Source organism: Pteropus medius, unplaced genomic scaffold, assembly GCF_902729225.1.
Source record: "Pteropus medius unplaced genomic scaffold, Ma_sr-lr_union100, whole genome shotgun sequence".
NCBI classification, from domain to species: Eukaryota; Metazoa; Chordata; class Mammalia; order Chiroptera; family Pteropodidae; genus Pteropus; species Pteropus medius.
The window spans coordinates 9,118,272-9,137,755 of record NW_024354500.1 but is presented as its reverse complement, the minus strand read 5'-3'; the positions used below and the strand labels follow the sequence as shown (position 1 = coordinate 9,137,755).

Below are 19,484 nucleotides of genomic sequence, written 5' to 3'. Positions count from 1 at the left end.
ACCCTCTCACCGGGCTTAGACCCTCATCATTTGTCAGCTATGCTGCTACAAAACTACCACCGCGACAAAACAGTAACACATATCTTCTTATATAATATACATCTTTAACCAAGTCTATGTTCCTTCAAAGATTCTTTACTGCTTAAAAGATTCACCAACTTCTGATTTGATTTTTACTTTACAAGCATATCACCTTTACTTTATTTTTAATTTTGAGAGAACTGATTTCTTAAAAGGCACATTGTAATATTCATAAAAATCATGAGTTAGAAGTATTATTTTTTTAATTTCCAATTTTCAATTAGAGTTGACATTCAACATTATTTTATATTACTTTCAGGTGTACAGCACAGTGGTTAGACATTAATATAATTTACAAAGTGATGCCCCCAATTAGTCTAGTACCCACTTGGCACTATACATAGTTATTAAAATATTGACTATATTCTCTATGCTGTACTTCATCCCCAGCATTAGTTATTTTTCTGCAATAAATATACAGTTTGCTCTTGAGTAATGCATGGGTTAGAGGTGCCAATACCCCATACAGTCAAAAATCCATGAATAGCTTTTGACTCCCCCAAAACTTAACTACTAATAGCCTATTGTTGACTAGAAGACTTACCAATAACAGAAACAACCAATTAACACATATTTCATATATTTGTATTATATATTGTATTCTTAAAATAAAACTAAAGAAAATATTATTAAATCATAAGGAAAATACATTTACGGTATTGAAAAAATCCACGTGTAAGTGGACACACATATTTCAAACCTGCGTTGTTCAATGGTCAATTGTAAAATCATTAAAATGAAATAAATTTCATTAGCATAATACCAAAAGTCATCACATATGCTAGCTGTGGTATACATAATAAATACATCATGGAAAATGATGACAGAGGAAAAAACTGACACTCTTTATGCAGGGCACACGAGGCCCTTCATATTGTATAATTTCATATCCTCTTCCATACCATCCTATGTATGAACCATAACAATCACTTGGTGATTTCAAGACAATGCCATGTTCTTGACTGGCTGTCCTCTGGCCCAAGGCAACCCCTCTGCCTGGAATGTCTGCTTTTTTAACTTCCAAGTACATTCTTCTTTATCGTTATCTCAATTTGAAATTTTCTTCTCTCACCTCAAGATAGATTTGGGAACCTTTTTTCACACTGGATTGCAACTTTATACATGCCTTCATTATACCAGCCATCACATTATCATATCCATCACACATTATACTGATATTTTTTATGCTTTTCTTTTCAATTATAAGATCCTTGAGGGCAGAATCTATGCCATTTTATCTTTAGATTTCAGCAATACAGTTCCTGAAGAAAGTTGTTAACTATAGAATGTCAGTGAGCTAGTAAAGTTCCCTGATATTCCAATAGATGAATAAGCTAGAGCCTAACTATTCATTAATATGTCTAAATGTAAGATGTAAATTTAGTGCATAAAGTTTATAATTAGCAATTAAATCTTTCAAAGGTTTCATTTTTTTGTAATGCTTTAGCAAATTAACAAATATTCCAATTGGCTGTTACTTTTTGTTTGTCTGTCACTATCACTTTTCTTGTGGACGATTTTTGTCATAAATTTCTCTACAGCTCTCAACAAAACTTCTAAGGCAAGCTACCACTGCCTATCTGTTTAGTCAATTCTTTGATCAATAGTGGAAAAGAACTTAATTATTCATTCTTTCCATGTGTTCATCCAACTGGCACTAATTGTGACTTGAGTGCATCTAATGCCTTCTGGCATAAACTTAATTAGTGAAATAACAAACAGATTTAGAGCCATTTAAGTTAGTATCTTTCTTTTTCTTAAGTTTTGGTAGAACATGCAAAGTTGAATTTGGCAAACAAAAAATGCATGTGTGTACTCATGAAATAAAAATGTTAACCTTGTGTATTTCCAAGGCGCACCTAAAAAACAGGATTTTGTTTGCCTTTTTCCTATTTAGTTAAACTCATATTTTCTTTTTTCTTTCTTTCTGTAAACTGAATTAACTATTACTTTAAGTTACAGTTTCTTGTGAAAGTCATCTGCAAGCTACTGACAGGTACAGGTTTGGTACCAAAGGGATAATTCTTTACAATATATGCATTGGTCATATTTTCCAGCTTTGAAATATTTATTATCTAGTCACAGAGATAATAAATTTCACATTTTAGCCTCCTATCTTTGAGGAGGATTTAGATGAAGGCATTTTAAGACACTATTACTGATCCAAACTTAAGCTAACTAATCATTCCCAGTGCTACCAGTGCTAATAATTCAATTGCAATGTGTGAACAGATAACGTTTTATGCAAGGCTAAGTTTATACATGTGTAAGCAATAACAAATTCATAATTCTCTGCTTGAGGAATAAGTTTTAAACAAAGATCACTGGCTACATATCAATCTTGATAACTTTAAGATATAAAAATAAAAAAGTTTTATAATGGTCCTAAGAAGAGTTGAATTTTATTTGATGTGATCTGAAAAATTCATTAGACACGCAAACAAATGCCACTGTCAAGGCCTGAAAATAATGAGGCCAGATGTAGAAGAAATTAGATTTTGAGCAAAAAATAATTATCATTAAAAAATTATAACTTTTAACAAAAGCATATTCAATACCTTTTTCGGACTATCAGTGTTCAATGATGTAGGGTGTGTATCTTCATTGTGCCACTGTGAGCAATCTGTTTGTTCCTTTAACAAAAATCACCCTGAGATTCAGATCCTCAATGGAGGCAGGATTTTCATGTGCGAAAGAGTATCTGGACCTCAAAGCCCTAACTCTTGTCCCTCCGTTGTCAACTGAGAAGGATTTGGGAATATTTTTAATAAGTGAGCAAGTGGGCATCCTTAAACCAGAGAAAAATCTTGGTTTGTTAATTGTAATAAAGCATGAAAATTCATGGCCATTGAAATTTTAAATTATTAAGTAAATATATGTCTTGCCTTGAAATAAAAACCACATCTCTTTCAGGTAATCTGGTTGAAAAGGCAAACTCCATCTACTATAGCACATTTTCCCATCTCAGGGAAAACAAAAAAAGTACAATATTGATGCCTATCAAGTGGCCTAAAGTTTGGTGGGCACTTTGGTAAGTTGCATTTCTACTTCCATTAAAAAAAAAAAAAAAAAAAAAAAGACAATATGTGGAAGAATTAAACTTATTTAAAAATGGTAAATTAGATTCACTGGTTTGCTAAATTGACATGAAATATTATCAACAGCCTAGCAGGATGTAGACACTTTTTAACAAGCTCAAAACAAATTTCCTTCTTATCCTTGTGACTGATTTTGGTAACTAATTTACTTTCAAATAAGAGTGAAAAAAAGATAAAAGTTCAAAGATCTAAAGACAAACATAAAACATTAACTCTCCTTCAGTGAGAAACTATAGTTAGATATATTAGTTTTATAGTTATTTTCAAGACTACAGCATTACTAAGCCTGACCAACTCAATGCTGGTATATATCTTTTTTTTTTTTTTTTAAAGACCAAAGCATGCATTATGATAAAATTGATATGAGACTCTCAATAAAAGGTATCAAAGTACTGCCTATCCAGGATTACGTATCCTCCATGGTCTCATTCATGTGAGACCCAGTTCCTTTATGCATTTTACCCAACCCCTCCAGGCCATCCTGATTTCTCCATCTTTGATCTTTCTTAAGCTTATTGAACCAATCATCTTTTTTTTTGTTTGTTTTAATATTTATTTTATTAAAAGAAGAAGCTATCTTATGGTTTCTTCTGTATAAATCTTATGCTTCCAACAGATTATAGACTAAGAGAGAGCAGAACCCAGCAGCACCTTTCTGGTATTCAATACAGAATCTATTAACTCATTTGGCAACAGTTACCTCACACCTAGGAACAGGGGATCCAATAGTGAGAAAAACAAACTATCAGTCCTAATGGAAATTACAGTTTAAAGGACAATAGGCATTAATCAAATAAAAAGGATATAAAATAGCAACTATGGTAAATTCTGCAAAGGAGAAATATATAGTGTTATGAGAGCATATATATGAAGGGGTCAGAAAAGCAATGGCCAGGAAATATCAAGATCTGAAGTTAACTTGGGGTGGCACTCCAGGCAGAGGGATCAGAATGTGCAAAGGTTTGGAGGCAAGAGGAGTCACAGTTAAATTTAAAAACTAGAGGGAAACCACTGTAGCTACAGCAGAGAAAATGAGTATAGATGCAAGAGCTGAAATATAACCCATTCTTACCTTTGTTAATAGTTCTCTGTTTATTTTGAAATTTACAGTCCCTCGACCAGTGCTGATTTCACTCACCACTGTATCACATTTTAGCTGAAAAGATAACAAATCAAGTAAAATAGGTATGTTAAAAAATAGGCCTAATGAGAGTTGTAGTTCTAATACTATCAAATTTTTAACTATCCAAAGGCAGCAGGTGCATTATCTGTCTCAGTCATTGTATCTGGACTTGGGTCTTTAGTCTCTTCAATTCTATTTGGGTAAACATGTTTTCTTCTTTTTCTGACTAGAATACTATTCTATATTCCTAGTCCCTTTCTCTTTTTCATTCCCTCATCTCAAAATTTCCATCTAACATAGAAGAAAAAGAGCATCACTTCATCCCCACCCTACAAACCCTGACATGCAATGAACACTTTTCAGCTCACCTACCTTTTTTTTTTTCAAAAGAGCCACATAACGTGACATTCTGTCAGGGCCTACGTTAAATCACTTGCACCAACACATAAAATGGAAATAATTTAAATACATTGTCTTCAGTGAATATGTCTTAAAATTTTAACTAACTAGATGCTCAAAGCACCTGATATATACCCATGGACTTGTTGTCACTGAAGAGCCTTTAGTTTTCATTTCGAGACTAAATATTACAATTAGGATGATTCCACTCTTGATGTAGTTGCAAATAAAAATGTAGGTTTTTTTAAATCAAATATTTACTCAGCTACTAAAATTCCTTTATCATACTCATTCTTCAAACATCTTTTTCTATGATAGTGACTTTCATTGTTCTAATTCTTTAGTGAGCTCAGACATCCCTTCTGAGTCAAATGTATAACCTTATTAAAAAAAGACCTGCCTTTTCTGATGGTATTACCCTTACAGTTTAAATCTGGTCATTCTCTACAATCCTTTCAATTCCTATTTTAGATACCAAACCAGAGAAATCAGAAGTGAAAGAGGTTTATTAAAACACCTAACCACTTCTTCTCTGCAATCATGATTCTATTTACATCTAATCATTTCTTCTCATATTTTAATGTTCATCTTCTCAGAAACTCATTTTAAAAAGTGCAACCACTGCTCTAATTTCTCAAGCTTGTTCTCCTAAATTCAGAAGTCCATTCGGCTTCAATCTGTAAATTAATTAATACTTCAGACTTCCTGTAAGTAGTTAATCAAAAAATTGAACAATGTCAGATCAAGAGGAATTCTTTATAACTGATTTGGAAAATCAACCTAATCTTATAGTACATGGCTAAAATAATTTTAAATTATATATTCCAAGGTACCTTGAACAAAGATACACTATTAAATTCATTATTAGGGTTGAGATAGTCTGCAAGTAATTCTTTTCTTTAAAATAATAAGTTTATTATAATGTCAAAAAAAGATAACAGGCTAAAGTACCTTCTCTGCCAGTCTCGTGGCTTGGGCTTGAATATCTGGTCTGGAATGGTCATTGCTATTATCCAATAGAGAATCCATAGAAAGCTGAAAATCCGCTACTTCTCTAAAGAGAGATGTTGAAATAAGAAAAAGCAGTTGTTACCCTAAAAACCTTACTAGTGTAACAAAAAAAAAGACTAATATGGAGTTCTCCACATTGACACAATTTTATCAGGTGTTATGCTTTCAATACATAAAGCCAAAAAAAAAAAATTAGAAATATCATCTTATATTTACTTAGAACTTTATCTTTTATCATCTTATAAAATTATTCCTCTTCTACTATTTAATTGTAGGTTTTTATCTCTGTGGGATACAGCAACCACTTTGGAAAAAGTTAAGACTTGGCATGTTAGAAAGTGAGCATGTGAGTGTTCATTACGTTATTCTCTATAAATTTTTCTATGGGTTTGAAATAGTTCAAAGTATAAAAAAATTGTAATTGATATACAAAAAATTTTAATTGATGTATACAAATTGATATACATCTACATAATTACTCTCACTGAACATCTTCTGATCTTTAATAAGGAACCAGAGAATGAGACTCTGTGGGCAAAGTAAATAGGCTGAACCACTGTCTGTCTAGCTCAATGTGACTGACATAAAAGGACATATTTTAGAGGAGCACAAGTGACTTTGTTCTTATCACACTTGAAATTTAGACATATACCAAAATAGTCCTGTGTGACTTTCATTCTATACATTAAAGACCACAATGACCATTAAAAATTTTCCTGAGCTTTAATCTATTATCCAGCAGCCTAGAGTGGATTACATTTACCAACCCAAACTCATCTACTGACATTTGTACCTCCCTTGTAACTCAGTAAAAGTGTGATAATAATTATACCTACTTCAAAGTGTAGCTGAGAAATTAAGTTCTGGTTAAATAATACTAATTCTAGCTCTGATGTTAAATAAAAATGTTAAATACCACCAGTTCTGGGCCCTGGGAATTATTCTGTCTGTACTTCTTCATATACTGGCTTGTTTGGCAAACTATTTTTTCCTAAGACTGTTCTCTAATGACTATATGACATTCCAATTTTCTAAAGATTAACTTTAATTGTGAAAACTCATGTAAGCTTTGAATGCATTTATTTTTTCTTACCAAAGGACTCTGATAGCTTAATCAAGTTTTTGTGCCAATAATGTGGGAAACTGGGATTAGTTTAGCAAAATGAGAATAACAGGACTAACACACAAACACAAAGATACTTAAAAATGAAAAGAATTTAAAATAAGATCCATGACAATATTAATTGAAATTATACAGATCTGAATATAAACCAAAGATATTTGACATATAGCTAGGATACATTATAAAAGGTTTAATATGACCATAAACCCATAGGATGGCTCTTAAAACATCTAAGAAACACAAAGAGGTTACATTATTTTCTATAGATAGTTTTTAAAAATTATGAATAGTAGGAAGTATCTATAATTTTATTCTAGACATGATAAACTAGTTCAATTGAATTTAAAAATGTTACTGTGTCAACAGAATCACAAAACTTCCAATTAGTTCAGTGGTAGAAAGACAAATTAAAAAATTACCCATTTAGTCTATTAATAATGACTTACAATAATATATTAAACTAGGAATATTTAAAACATGAATTCTAAAATTATGTGAAGGGTTATTGCCAGTAATAAAGACCCAAAAGAGAAGTAAATGCTTTAGGGTAGTGGGTGGGGGGAAACAACCAGATTTGACTTATTTCCCAGTTTTCCTTTTTTGGGAACTTTATATACCCACAAGGAACTTTTGCTTTATTTAAACAGGTAATTCTTGAATGTCAATTATGTAAAAAATCAGAACTGAAAACATTCTAAATATCTATCAACAAGGGAGAATGAGAATATTACTTAGCCAATGTTAAAAAGTGATATTTACATAAAAAGAATGACGTCAAGGGAAAAGAGTTAAAAAATTATACATACAGTATTTTTACAGCTGTTTTTTAAAGGCTGCAAGACATATTCCAAGAGAAAATGTAAAAATACACCAACTTGCTAACATAAGTTGTCTCACTGCAGTAAGATTAAAGAGAATTTGTCTTATTCTTCTGTATTTTCCTGAGTTTCCTTAAGATTATCTGTTTTGCTTTTGTGATAGAAAAATTAAGAAAAACCTTAAAAGACATAACATCTTGACTATGAAAAGCAGTAGCTGTCAAAATAATCCATTGTGAAGGAGAGTAGGTAGAAATATAGATGAAACAAAACTGACTATGTGTCAATAATAATGAATGATGGCTCGGAGGGGTCATGAAACTATTTCCTCTACTTTAATATTATTTAATTTAAAAAAAAGTTTAAAAAGCAATAGCTCCTTTCCCACTATGTCTGAGGAGCTGTTGTTGTGGTGTTAGAGTGAAATCTCTAGACCTGAATAGTACTGGCAAGTAATAAAACTATTAATCCTCTCTACTTTGATCAGTATTAAATAGGAATTCTACCGTAGCTGAAACTATAATTGAATTAGGAGACCTGAGCAAATTGATTCACATCACATTAAATAAACAACATTAACAAAAATAATATTTCTTAATCTCTGGCACTTTAGAATAAAGTAGCATTTTAGAATAGCATTTCAGAATAAAGTAGATATAAAATAGGCTTGGTTTTAGTATTATAAAGGACAACTGGGTTTATTATGGCAAAACATTAGAGATTCCCTTTAAGTAAATTTAATATATAGAATTTTACACTTGTAGCCTAGAAAATTTTTGAGGTCCTCTCCAATATTTGTTTTCTACGAACCAAAGTCTCAGTATTTAAGACTGTTAAAGTGGAGCTGCCCAAAGGAGCCTGAGGCAGGTAAAGGAAATCTTATTCAAAAGATGGGTCAAGATAATTCTGCTTATTAAAGGCCTATGAAACAAAAAATAAAAATGGAGACATTCCCATTATTATGCAGAATGTTATTTACAGATTTTATGAAATAGGTAACTGGTTTGGAACATTACATCAATGTACATATAATTATGAGGTCCCCTTGGTCAGCGGTTACCTCTGTTCTTTTAACACAATAAAGTTGCAGCAGGCCACTTTTAAAGATGCTCACTTTTACAAGGCCACATGTACCCTTTCTCTTCCTTTTCTACTTATCTCTTTGTCCTATTCAGAGACAAAGAATATTTATCCTTCTCTATCTTAAAATCTTGACAAAGTTAAGGGGACAAAACATAAGAACATAATGGTACTGATGATCATATCTATACATCTTTCTAAAGCTTAGGGCTTAAATGCCTGCTATGTAGCTAATTTCTTGCCATTATTAATTGACTGTGAGGGTATTTTATCCAAATATTGAAGTTTTCTAGCCAAATGGTAAACAAGTATCATTTAGAATGACCAAACTCACAAAGAGATAGATATTTCCCTGCATCCAAGAAAGCAACTCTTGGTTGTATGTAGTTTTAACCAACAGTTCTTTATCGCTGGAAGTCCTCAAAGAGAAACACTGAAAACAAAAAATAAACCACAAAAAACCTAGCAGGTAAATACTGTACAATCATTTTCAAGCATCAGATAGGTGTATAATTTCTAAGAGCCATTCAAAAACCCTGAGATCCTAACCACCATCTTAGTTCTTTTATTTGCTGTTATAGAATTAAATTTGAACCTCAGTCCTAATTCTTCTTAGAGACTGCCATAATTGTAGTTAGTAGCATAAGCAAATATTACAACAACATGAGCATACTAATATAATTTGCCATGTCAGAGTATGTAAAATACGAATTTTAATTTTATTATTTTTGTCAACGGGAGTAATAAGTTAAATTCTATCTTATGGTAAATTTCAAGGACTACTCTATAAATTGAAGAATAACAATTTTTTTTTATATTGACAGCAACATTTTAGATTGTTACAAATATATTTTACTTAACTCTTTTTTCGAAATTGGAACTGCAGATATTGACTTGATCAAATTTTCTGGTGGAAGATCCAACACTCTGGAAAGCTAAAAATAAAGGAAAAAAAAGAGCAAGACTGTTAATATATTTGTTACAGATTCAATGGAATACTACTCAGCAATAAAAGAAATATTGAGACACTTAACAACATAAATGAGCCTCAACTGCAGTATGCTAAGTGACAAATGCCAGACTCAACAGGGTGTATAGTGCATGATTCAATTTATTTGACATTCTGGAAAACTCAAAACTGTAAGGATGAACAGATCAGCGGTTGCCAGGGACTGAGGGTGAGAAGAGGGTTTGACCATAACAAACAGAACTGTTCATCAAAAAGAATGAATTTTATATTTGTAAATTAAAAAAAATTTTTTTTATAAAGAGAGGGGATGAACCTCTGAGGAACCAAATATAATTGACTTTTATTCATTCATAAAGTATTTACTGAATGCCTATTTTGTGCCAGGCACTGTTATAGGAGTTGGGAATATAGTAATGAACAAGAGACAAAAATTTATTGCCTACCATTGATTCAATAAATCAATCTCATTTATTGAATGATTCTTATATGAGACAGGTACATCTAACATGCCTTAATTTTTCTTTGAAATAATCCCATGACTTTCACACTATTATAGACTTCATTTCATGAATGATGGAACTGAAATACAGAGCATTTATGTAACTCGCTTAAGTGGAAAAGGTGGGACACGAACACAAGCTATCTAAAACCAGACTCTACACTCAACCCCTATGCCATATCTATAACCTTTGAATGAGAACTGCATAAAAAGAAAATAGTGCAATAGCAGTACAGCCATAAGGAATTTAAAACTGTCTTCATCTTTCTTTCCCACCTCTTCAATCTTTATGAAGCCTCTGCAACGGAGTAACCATGGCTGTTGAGGGAGAAGGAAAAGGGAGACATAGTAAATGTCTCCCTTTTCAGGAGAGTAGTAAAACTAAAACCACTGTCTCCTGCCAAACTGTGTGTTTAAAAATGGTTAAGACGGTAAATTTTATGTTATGTCTTTTCCCACAACTAAAAACAAAACAAAACCCAAAAAGAAAGACTCAGCCTTCTTTATATAATCCCCCACCTCTCAACTCCCACCTATTACTAAATTTAAAATAAAAGAGAAGGAAGAAAGGAGAAAGAAGGTAGATAATAGGTAGATTGGCTGGTTCTCCATCAAATACACAGGGTAGACACAGCCCAAAGTTATAAACTTCAAAAGTGACAGCCAAGGAAAGATACAACAGATTATGAAGAGGAATGGATGAAGCCTGTTTCACAAGGCTCCTAACTTGAACAATTCTCATTAACACCCCAAATCTGGAGAGAAAAAAATGAATTTCATTATTTTATTATTCGTGAATAGGAGATGCTACAGAGCTGTGGGAGAGAATGAGTAAAACACAGAAGTAGATTCCAACACTTTCCAGCAGAAGTGAAGATTCTAGGGCACCATACTGAGGGCTTCCTAACTACAAGGAATAAATCTTGATTTGATGTTGTATGGAAAGTAAAAATCAGAGAACGAACTTTTCTAGGAAGGTGAAAAAATATCAGGGCTAGCCAGCAAAAATCTAATATGCCACGTTAGAGTTCAGGAGTAATGTGTACAGGTCACCAAAACCTACTATAGAGACAAAAGGAGTAGAGACCTGCAGTTTATATTTTTGTAACCACAAAAGTGAGGTGAGCCAAGAACAAGTGTGAGATGTAAAGAAGCTGTCCACTCAATGCAGGAACAAATCCAAAGTCTGGACAGAGCTGTCAAGCCTTAGCAAGGTAAAAAAGAATAAGCATGACAAACAGGCAGAGAGAGACAGAAAGAGAGAGAGAGAGAGAGAGACAGAGACCAACAGAGACACAGAGAGAGACAGACAGAGACAGGAAGAGAAAGATGAGGAGGAGGAACAGACTGAAAGAGAAAAAGAATAGAAGGAATGTGGCATACAGATCAAAGAACTCTGTCTAGAAGAAAAATATAACCTAATGAATAAAAGACATTCTTCTTAAGTGCTTCAAGATTTGTAAATACAATAAACAAGAACTAAAAGACAGGATAAACAATAGAATGAGATAAAAAGGGAGTCTAAAAAATAAATTGTTCAAACATTATACAATAATTAAGAAACAATGGAAGTCACAATTAAAAGTATGACATAGAAGAGCTAAGATAATGAGTACAGATACTAAAAAACATAAAGCAATCGAAGAAAGATAAATAAAATCGGGTTATGATTATCTAACCTTAGGATAACTGTTGTCCATAAAATATAAAAAGAGCAGCAAAGAAGAGGACAGGAATATAGCTGCATTGGTTCTCCAGTAGCAAATACATAAGAATAGAGAGACAAAGCCCAAAGCCACACTCTTCAAAAAGTGATAGCCAAGAAATAAAAGATTCTGAAGCAGAATGGAGCAGCCTTATTTAGCAGGGCTCCTAACTTGGTCTCACGTATCAGAAGCCTAGAGATGAATCAACAAAACCCAAGAAAAATTAAAATATTCATAGATACGTATCTTGGCTCCCCCAAAAGCAGGTCTTGAGAAAAGACTGTGAGCAGGTAATTTATTTGGGAGGTGATTCCTGAGGGCAGAAGTGATTAACTGGGGAGAGTGAGAGGGAAGAAGATTGTACTATCAAGGTCACTGCTATAGGCAATGGGGGCTTAATTTCCATTAGTACCTCCTAAGAAGCATACTCAATGTCTACCAAAATTGCCTATCCAAAAATAGGAAGAAGGAGCTTCCACTCTCGGTGAGGGCTGTCCTTAAAATAATTTTGCCACATTTGAGCTGAGTATAGGCTGGGACCAGCAGGCGTTTAGACAGGATGAAGTGCTGTTAGTAATGGGTGAATGGAAGCACATGTGAAATCACACAAGTGGCAGCTGCAATCAGAAGTATGATCAGGTGATGGAAGATAGGGCATAATATTCAATAAAAGGGAAGACATCTGTGAGATAAAGAACAAAATCTAAACTGTGGTATATTACAGCGATGGCACACCACTCAGCAGTAAAATGAAAAAACTAGACCTCCATGCATCATTATAGATAAATCTTTTTTAAAAAATTGAGGCAAACAAAAAAACCCCAGCTGCAGAAGGATACAGTTCGATTACCACTTATATAAAATGTAATAATCGAAAAATAAATTATTAAAGTATTATTAAAATCTCCTAGGTATCCATCCCTGGTTGCAATTTCTCCTTCCTCACATATGAGGTTTTGTGTTTATCACATCTACGCATATCACTTACTATGAATGTATCCCAAGCAGTGATGAGTACATAGATGTTTACTATATTATTCTCCACAAATATTTCATTAAACTGAATTTGCAGATCCAAGTAAATTATGTCAGGAAAATACATTATAGAAAATTCAACACTGAGATACATCCTAGTTAAGTTTCTAAATTTCAAAAGTAATGCACCCAATCAAAACTCCAGAGATGAAATAAATGCACTTTACTTTGTACCATGTTATGTAATCACAACAACCATCACCTAGTTAAAGCAAATAATTTAGCAATGATATTACATAGGACTAGATCCATCCACTAGAGAAGTTGCAGATTGATGTGTTTGGTTCAACTGCTCAGTTGCTGCTTTTCAGTTTGAATTAGTTTTAGTTGCCAACATACCGAAATTGGAAAATTTGAAAATGTTGACTGTTGCACGCATTTCCATCTGTAGTATCAATCTTTGGAAAATTCGAAACCAGAACGAAATAATCTGATGTTATTGCTTTATTTCTAAAACAAAGATTTTTAATATTTCTAAATCTATTTTGATATTTCTAAACATGCTAATTTTCTAATAATCAACCCTTTTGATATGTTTAGGATTATTTTATCTGGAGTCATAATTTCTTTAAAAAAATAAAGTTTAAAAAAATAAAGCACTATGAGCCCTTCTTGAAAAATCTACTTATAGAAATCCAGCCAATTAAGCCATGCATCAGGAAAAGGATTGGTGGTAAGCATCTATCTTATCAAACTCAACATGAAATAAATATGAGATAAGCTGTGCAGATATAGTTAATAGACTATGTTACAAACTTTGAGTGAAAAAGTTACCCAAATTAGAAAAGGTAAATTATACCAAATATAAGGTGCTAATATCCTCCTCTCTCACAGTAGGGGTGGATACTGTGTAAATTTGAAACATCAAGATTTAAAAAAACACTCCAAATTGTAATGTTCCTCATAATCTCTTAACTGTAGAGGGCTCGTTTAGGAAATACATCAATAATTCTTTGAATTTTACTTTGGTTTCTTTTTCTTTCATTAAATTCAAGCAAAACTATGTTTAATACTTTTTATTTAAAATAACATTTCAGTTATTGGTACACAGGGAATCATAACACTATTATACTTTTAGTATTCGACATTTTCCATCATAAAACTAACAAAAGCAAACGAACCTAAAAATAAAAACTCTTTACAATACAGTCCAATTTTTATAAAAATCATATCTATCCAGGCTTCCTTCCTATCTTTCTTCCTTTTTTTTTTTTCTGCCTGTATAACTGCAAAGAAATATATCTAAAATGAAAGTCAACCTGTTAATGATGATTATTTATGGGGGAGTTTTAAAAAATTCTTTGCACCTTTTTGTATCACAATTCTTTTTTTTTAGGCGAGGCAACCCTTGGTTGACCTCACAGATTGCAAGGACCTTGTCAGCTTAAAATCACTTATTTTTTTATTTTTATTTTTTATAAGACCAGCACCTGGTCTTCCTAGGTGGTCTCCCATCCATGTACTAACCAGGCCCGACGCTGCTTAGCTTCCGAGATCAGACAGGATCAGGCTTGTTCAGGGTAGCATGGCCGTAGACTGTATCACAATTCTTAACAATGAACAGGCATTATTTTTGCAAAAATGAGAATTTTTTTTCTTTACCAAAACACAATTTTATGAAAGTACTGTTAAGGAATTTCTATTGAAAACTGAGTATGGTTCAGGTATGTAGCTTTCTGAGCATCTAATTCATGTGGGGCTAAAGCATTCACTGAGGGTAATAGATAACTAGATCCCCCACACCAAAAAGCCTCTGGGGTGGTAGTGATGCAGAAAGGGGATTCAAAATATCCCATCCTCAGAATTCTAATTTAACATAATGAATACCTATTGTGAGTATATGATGTACCAAACACAGTGCTAAGTACTATGTGTGTATTAACTCATCAAATCGTAATAACAAGCCTACAAGGTAGCTAAGTAATTTCTCAAATTTTTAGGAAGAGGGACAGAGAACTTACATACCCCTCAGAGAAGTTGGATTTAAACCCATATGTCTTTCACAATCCATTTTTCTTAATCACTATATCAGTGGTTCCTACACTTTGCAGAACACTAAAATGACCCAAGGTCTTTAGAACACACTGAGGCCTAGCTCCCACATACAAATATTCTGATTTAATTAGCACAGGGTATGACCTGGGCAACACAATGTTAGAAAGTTCTCAGGTTGATTCTAATGTGCAGGCAAAGTGTGGGGACCACTCCATTATACTTTTCTGCCTCCTGGTCATCCTTGGTTGGTTATTAAGCCTAGATGAACATTAGAATCACCTGATGATTTTTAGAACTTCAAGACCCTCACCTGACCCCAGACCAATGGGCCTGGGCTTAGATATTTTTTAATGCTTCTCAGGTGATTCCAGCCTGTAGCCAAGACTCGAGAACCACTGCTCAGGGAGATACCAGCTGCCTTCTACGTTAACAATCAGTGCTCAGGCTAGTGAGTTTTTTCAATAGTACAGTATCTTTCAAAGGGGCAAGGCACGCACACATACACGCACGCACGCACGCAGAGAAGAAAAAGAAAAAAGAACCACTGTCCAGTGGTCAAAAGTCAGAGTGCATGGTTTTTAACTTACCTACATTCTCATGGGTTCAGAATTATTCTGGAAATAATAAGACTTTCTTCAACTGTCTTTGAGACTGGATTTAGTGTTTCCTCTGGTGAGAACATGGGCTATGCTTTTCCTTAGCTACAGGCTTTCTTTTCTTTTTTCTCCTTCAGATAAAGCTGTTTGTCCTGGAATTGGGCTTCATCTGGGACTACCACAAGTATAACAAGGGCCTACTGATAAATATCTACTTGAGGCCTCATATTGATGACAAAAAAGTTTTACAGAATAAAACATTAAAGATAATGAAAATAAAATAATAAAGGACTAACGGTAAAGCCCAAAATATTAATAGAGAAATAAAATCCACAAAATATTAGACATGGTCCTTGAGAAATAAACTAAATAATGCAATTGAATGAAGAAGAAATCTGAGGTTGAAAGCAGAAAGTACTTCTTAAGGGAATATCAAGAGAAAAATCCATACATGCCAGATCTGGTTGTAGAACCTAACACTAGAGATTCTAATACAGAATATAATAGTCACTAATAAGTATTGCGTGTTTACAATGTACCAGGTACAATCCTAAACCTCAGATTTGGCAACTTAAGGTGAAAGAGTCTAATATAATAGAATCTTTGGTTCCCAGAGTACCCAGTATGAGAAAGTACATTAATTAATCAGCTTGTGGGCAGCTCTCAACCATTTCTTTCATAGGCACACACAATTCCTACTCCTGGTAGCTAGGTACTGAACATAAAGCCAAAAAATATTCTGTCTGTCTGGCTCTAGACAAGTCAGTTTGAAGCCAAGTTCAAGATGCTAATGAAAAAGAGATCCTTAAGCTTTAGCAACCAGACATCTAGGTGGCAGAACTGACATTGTCTTATGGAAATAAGCTCTGTATTTTTATAACAAGGTCATGAGTCTTAAAATTCTTAAAAGGTTATCACTGTTCCAGATCTTAAATTATTTAAACTGTCAATTATCCTTGGTTATTCCTCACTTCTGACTCTCTAATATAACAAGATCAGGTGTGTCTGTTTGCCACCAAGAGCCTACGTACAAGCACTCCACATTTAAAGAGACTTTCTTCAAGTACAGGTCTGGATTTCTCAGACTCAAACAGGCAGCAAACAAAGTAACAGCTGAAACTTCAGGGTTTCAGAAGAGAACTTCCCCAATACTCTCGAGGGCAAGTTATTACCAATTATATAGATAATGAAAGAAATTTAGCATGGATCCTGTAGAACTTGTGGTTTCAAGCAGAATGCATGCTGGTGGGCCTGTAACAGTAGGTTAGAAGTGAAGTACACACCTAGATAATTTGGTCACTCCTGTCATTCACCTGATTGTGGGTAAATATCTTCCCGAGATAAATATTTCATTTTAGGACTAGATGATAACAATTGGTCAACAAGTTCAATTGCTCCTCGAGGCCACAGCTAAAACAAACAATAAAAATCATCACCAGTCGGTAGTGGGGGGAAAAATGGCATAGATGGTAAGAGGCTCTGTTCGTTCTTCTGGCAACCAAACCAAAGTTGTGACTGAAAAAAGGAGCAAACAGCAAGGAAAAATCGCCTGGGATCTAGAGGAACAAGCTATACAACTAGGGAGAAATTTAAGAAATCACCCTGCAACGGCAGAAGGTAGGACGGGGAAAGGACGCGAGGCTGCCCGGTCCCAAGTGGCTGAGTGGGACAAAGGTTGCGGCAGCAGCAAACAGTTGCAAACACCTCTTAAAGGGGCAGTGTCCATAAGCAGACTTTTGCAGTGACGGATCTGCTTGATCGGAGCACCAGTGCCGGTTTGGCTGTGCCGGGACTTAGAGGGGAACATTGAGTTGTCGGAGTGAAAGCCAAGGCCAGACATGCTCGGTACAGAAGTGCCTGCGGTATCCATTATTCCTCTGTCAAGCCCTCCCCGCTCCCAGTGCGTGGATTCAGCACTGCCATAATAGAATCCACCATAGCGGAGCCATCATCAAACTGGCTAATAGAGGTCACTCAGCCTAAAGGATTCCCTGAAACTCCGCCTCCCTCAACTCGCGGCCGCATCCAAGCCACATGCAGGTGTAGCCTTGGTGAATCAGGTGCCCCTTGCTGAGCAGTACCTAGACTCATACTGGCAGCAGCTGGCCTCAGTTTCTGGTGTGGCCTTTTGAGGCAACTATAAGCACAGCATCTGTGGCTTGCTTGCTGAATCTTAACACGTGGCCCCGGAGGGGCATAAGCCTGGGCTAAATTTGGCCTGCAGCTGAACCCCTCTCAGGACCGTGCCACTGGACACCTACTTCACAAAGCCATACTAATAAGACCAGAAGACTTAGGAGCTTTGCTTAGTACACAGAAACAGACACAGAAAGGCAGCCAAAATGGGAAGACAAAGAAGCAGAAACCATATGAGAGAAAAGAACAGAGATGCAGAAATAATGAAGTCAAGTAATCTAATAGATGCAGAGTTCAGTACACTGGTTATAAAGATGCTCAATGAACTTATGGGAAGTGTGGATGCATTCAGTGAGAACTTCAATAAAGAGATCAAAAACAATAATGGAAATGGAAATGATAAAAGAGAACCAGTCAGAAATGAAGAACACATTATCTGAGATGAGAAGCATATTAAATGGAATAAACAAAGTGCATAAAGAACAGGATCAAATGACTTATATAGAGGGTGGGAAAGCCAAGGATACTCAATCAGCATGGCAAGTAAAAAGAAGCCAAGACTACAATAATAATTTAAGGAGCCTATGGGACACTATTAAAGGTAAAAATATCCAGGTCATTGGGGTACCTGAAGGAAAACAAGATGTTGAACAGCTATTTGAAGAAATAATGATGGAAAACTTCCCCAACCTGGTGAAGGAAATGAACGTAAAACCCCAGGACGCTCAGAGAGTCCCCCAAACCAGGAATCCAAAGGGGCCCACATCAAGACACATCATAATTAAAATGCCAAAGGTTAAATACAAAGAGAGACTCTTAAAAGCAGAAAGAGAAAAGTAGTTGGTTACCTATAAGGGAGCACCCATAAGACTGGCATGGCAGCTGATTTCTCAAAATCAACTCTGCAGGACAGAAGGGCTTGGAACAAAATATTCAACATGAAGAAAACCCAGGACCTACAACCAAGAATACTTTATTCAGCAAAGCTATCATTTAGACTTGAAGGACAGATAAAGAGCTTTCCAGACCAAAAAAACAAAAACAAAAACAAAACAAAACTAAAGGAATTTATCACCACCAAGCCAATATTATAGGAAATGTTGGAGGGACTTCTTTGAGAAGAAAAAACATGTGTCAAAAACAGGGATAAAGAATGGGAACAACTATATTCCTATGAAGAAGTACCTCAAATGGCAAAGAATTAAGTGCTACAACCAAAAGATAGAGTGGTTGAATGGATAAGAAAACAAGATCCCTACATATGATGCCTACAAGAGACTCTTGATTAAAAGACACACACAGACTAAAAGGAAGGGGATGGAAAAAGATATTGCCTTAATGGACCTAGAAGGTACTGTGTTGAATGAAATGGGTTGAATAAAGAAAAATATTGTATGATTTCACATACATGTGGAATCTTAAGAACAAAATCAATAACAACAAAAGCAGAAATAAACTCATAGATACAGAGAATATACAGAGGGATACTAGATGGGAGAGGGGTTGGGCAGGGGGAAAGAGGGCAAAGGGATTGAGAGGTGCAGGTGGATGGTTGCAGAGTAGATATGGGGATGTAGAATATAGCATGGGGAATATGGTTAATGTTGGAATGAAAATGTAAGGGGGAGAAGGGGTGCTAGATTTGGTGGGGTGATAAAAGCTGCGGTGTGAATCTCTGATCAATATGATGTACAGCTGAGGCTGTTGTGTTGCATGCCAACTACAACAGAAAAAAAAACTCATTGAACTGTACCATGCAAATGCAGGCAACTAGTTGCCTATTATATTTCAGTAAAGACTGAAGGAAAAAAAAA

At 34.5% G+C, this 19,484-nt stretch overlaps 1 protein-coding gene and 1 pseudogene across 4 annotated transcripts in view; both read right to left on the bottom strand.

Moving 5' to 3' along the window:
- RARS2 (arginyl-tRNA synthetase 2, mitochondrial) overlaps positions 1–19,484 on the bottom strand; it is a 58,388-nt gene that overhangs the window by 33,813 nt on the left and 5,091 nt on the right. For 3 of the 4 annotated variants that reach the window (XM_039852896.1, XM_039852897.1, XM_039852899.1), the window contains 3 exons: positions 9,595–9,668; positions 5,653–5,755; positions 4,252–4,335 (listed from right to left, as the gene is read on the bottom strand). In XM_039852896.1, the coding sequence (XP_039708830.1) occupies positions 4,252–4,335; positions 5,653–5,755; positions 9,595–9,668 (261 nt within the window). Of the gene's footprint in view, positions 1–4,251; positions 4,336–5,652; positions 5,756–9,594; positions 9,669–18,518; positions 18,577–19,484 lie in introns of those variants that run through there. The other variant, XM_039852900.1, reaches the window with a different exon arrangement.
- On the bottom strand, positions 14,364–14,480 carry LOC120595212 (uncharacterized; annotated as a pseudogene).